This window comes from Chrysochloris asiatica, unplaced genomic scaffold (assembly GCF_000296735.1).
Source record: "Chrysochloris asiatica unplaced genomic scaffold, ChrAsi1.0 scaffold00165, whole genome shotgun sequence".
In the NCBI taxonomy this organism is placed as follows: Eukaryota; Metazoa; Chordata; class Mammalia; order Afrosoricida; family Chrysochloridae; genus Chrysochloris; species Chrysochloris asiatica.
The window spans coordinates 2930135-2931390 of NW_006408683.1; the positions used below are offsets into that span (position 1 = coordinate 2930135).

The 1256-nt window shown below is 40.2% G+C and overlaps 1 protein-coding gene across 1 annotated transcript in view; it reads right to left on the reverse strand.

The window, feature by feature from the left end:
- The window catches only part of CNST (consortin, connexin sorting protein), a 170608-nt gene that overhangs the window by 125884 nt on the left and 43468 nt on the right, over positions 1-1256 (reverse strand). Inside the window, exon 2 of the mRNA XM_006871269.1 lies at positions 179-607. Within this exon, the coding sequence (XP_006871331.1) occupies positions 179-557 (379 nt within the window). The 5' untranslated portion in view covers positions 558-607. The remainder of the gene's footprint in view (positions 1-178; positions 608-1256) is intronic.

The window sequence follows — 1256 nt, forward strand, 5'->3', positions numbered from 1 at the left end:
AGGAAACAGACCATATGTGTGTTCATGTGTAGTCTATGCAAGTCAATTATACATGTGCCTATCTATTGTGCCCACACCAAGTTGCAGGACACTAAACACAGTACAGGACAATAAGGAGGCTTATGTTCAGTAACAAGAGAGTAAAAAGTCATTTAAATAAATGACTACTTAAAAATACCTGGTGGTATCTTCTTAGCAGTACCTTTCTTGCTTCTTAAGCTTCTTTTTCCAGGTGTTTTTTTGTCCTTTCCCAAGAGGGTCTGTTCATCTTTGGGTCCTTCACTAGGAGTGTTTTCTGAGTTCTCACTTGCAGCCACGTCACAGTGTGATGCGCAACTTTCATTATTGTTGAAACTGTCTTGTTCAAACACTTCAGGTTTTCCCATTGCACTGTCACTGCCAGTCAGACACTCACATCCACCTCCATCAAGTTGATTTTCATTTTCATCTGACACAGAAGGCAAATGTGTTACTGTACTTTCCACACTGTCACCAGGATGATACCCATCTTGTGGCGCAATCTGCAGGTTATATGCAGGGGTTTCGCTGTCATCCATTAGCGCATCTTTTGTTGAACCATTCAAGTTTCATTAAAGTCCTTCCATGCCTACAACGACAAAAAGAAAAAAGCTACTTTATTTTTTTTAACTCAGCGGATTCTCAGTAGTTTTTGATTTTCCTCTTCTCTTGCATTGTTTTTCTCTAAGTATGAAAGAAGGAAATGACTGAAGCTCATTCCTACTCACCTTTGTTGCAGTCGCAATCCTACCTCCACCTTACCTGGTCCTCTCTAATACAATGGTTCTCAACCCTGGCTGTTTTTCATAATTACTGGGGAGTGCTTGCCCAATTCCATGCCTTGAACTGTATCAATCACTGATTATATACACATATATGTTGTTGTTAAGAGCCATTGAGTTGGTTCTAATTCATAGTGACCATGTATAGGGTTTCCACAGAGTGGCTGGTGAGAAGGAACCACCAACCTTATGGTTCAAATTGACCTTGCGGTTGAGTGCTTTATTCCACAGTGCCACACAGGACACACACACACACACACATGAAATGTAACACACAAACATTGATATCCTAGGCATTAATGAGCTGAAAAGGACTAGTTTTGGCCATTTTGAATCTGACAAACACATGGTTTACTGCACTGGGAATGACAAATTGAAGAGGAACGGTGTAGCATTCATTGTCAAAAAAAGAACATATCAAGATCTGTCTTGAAATACAATGGTGTCTGTGATAGG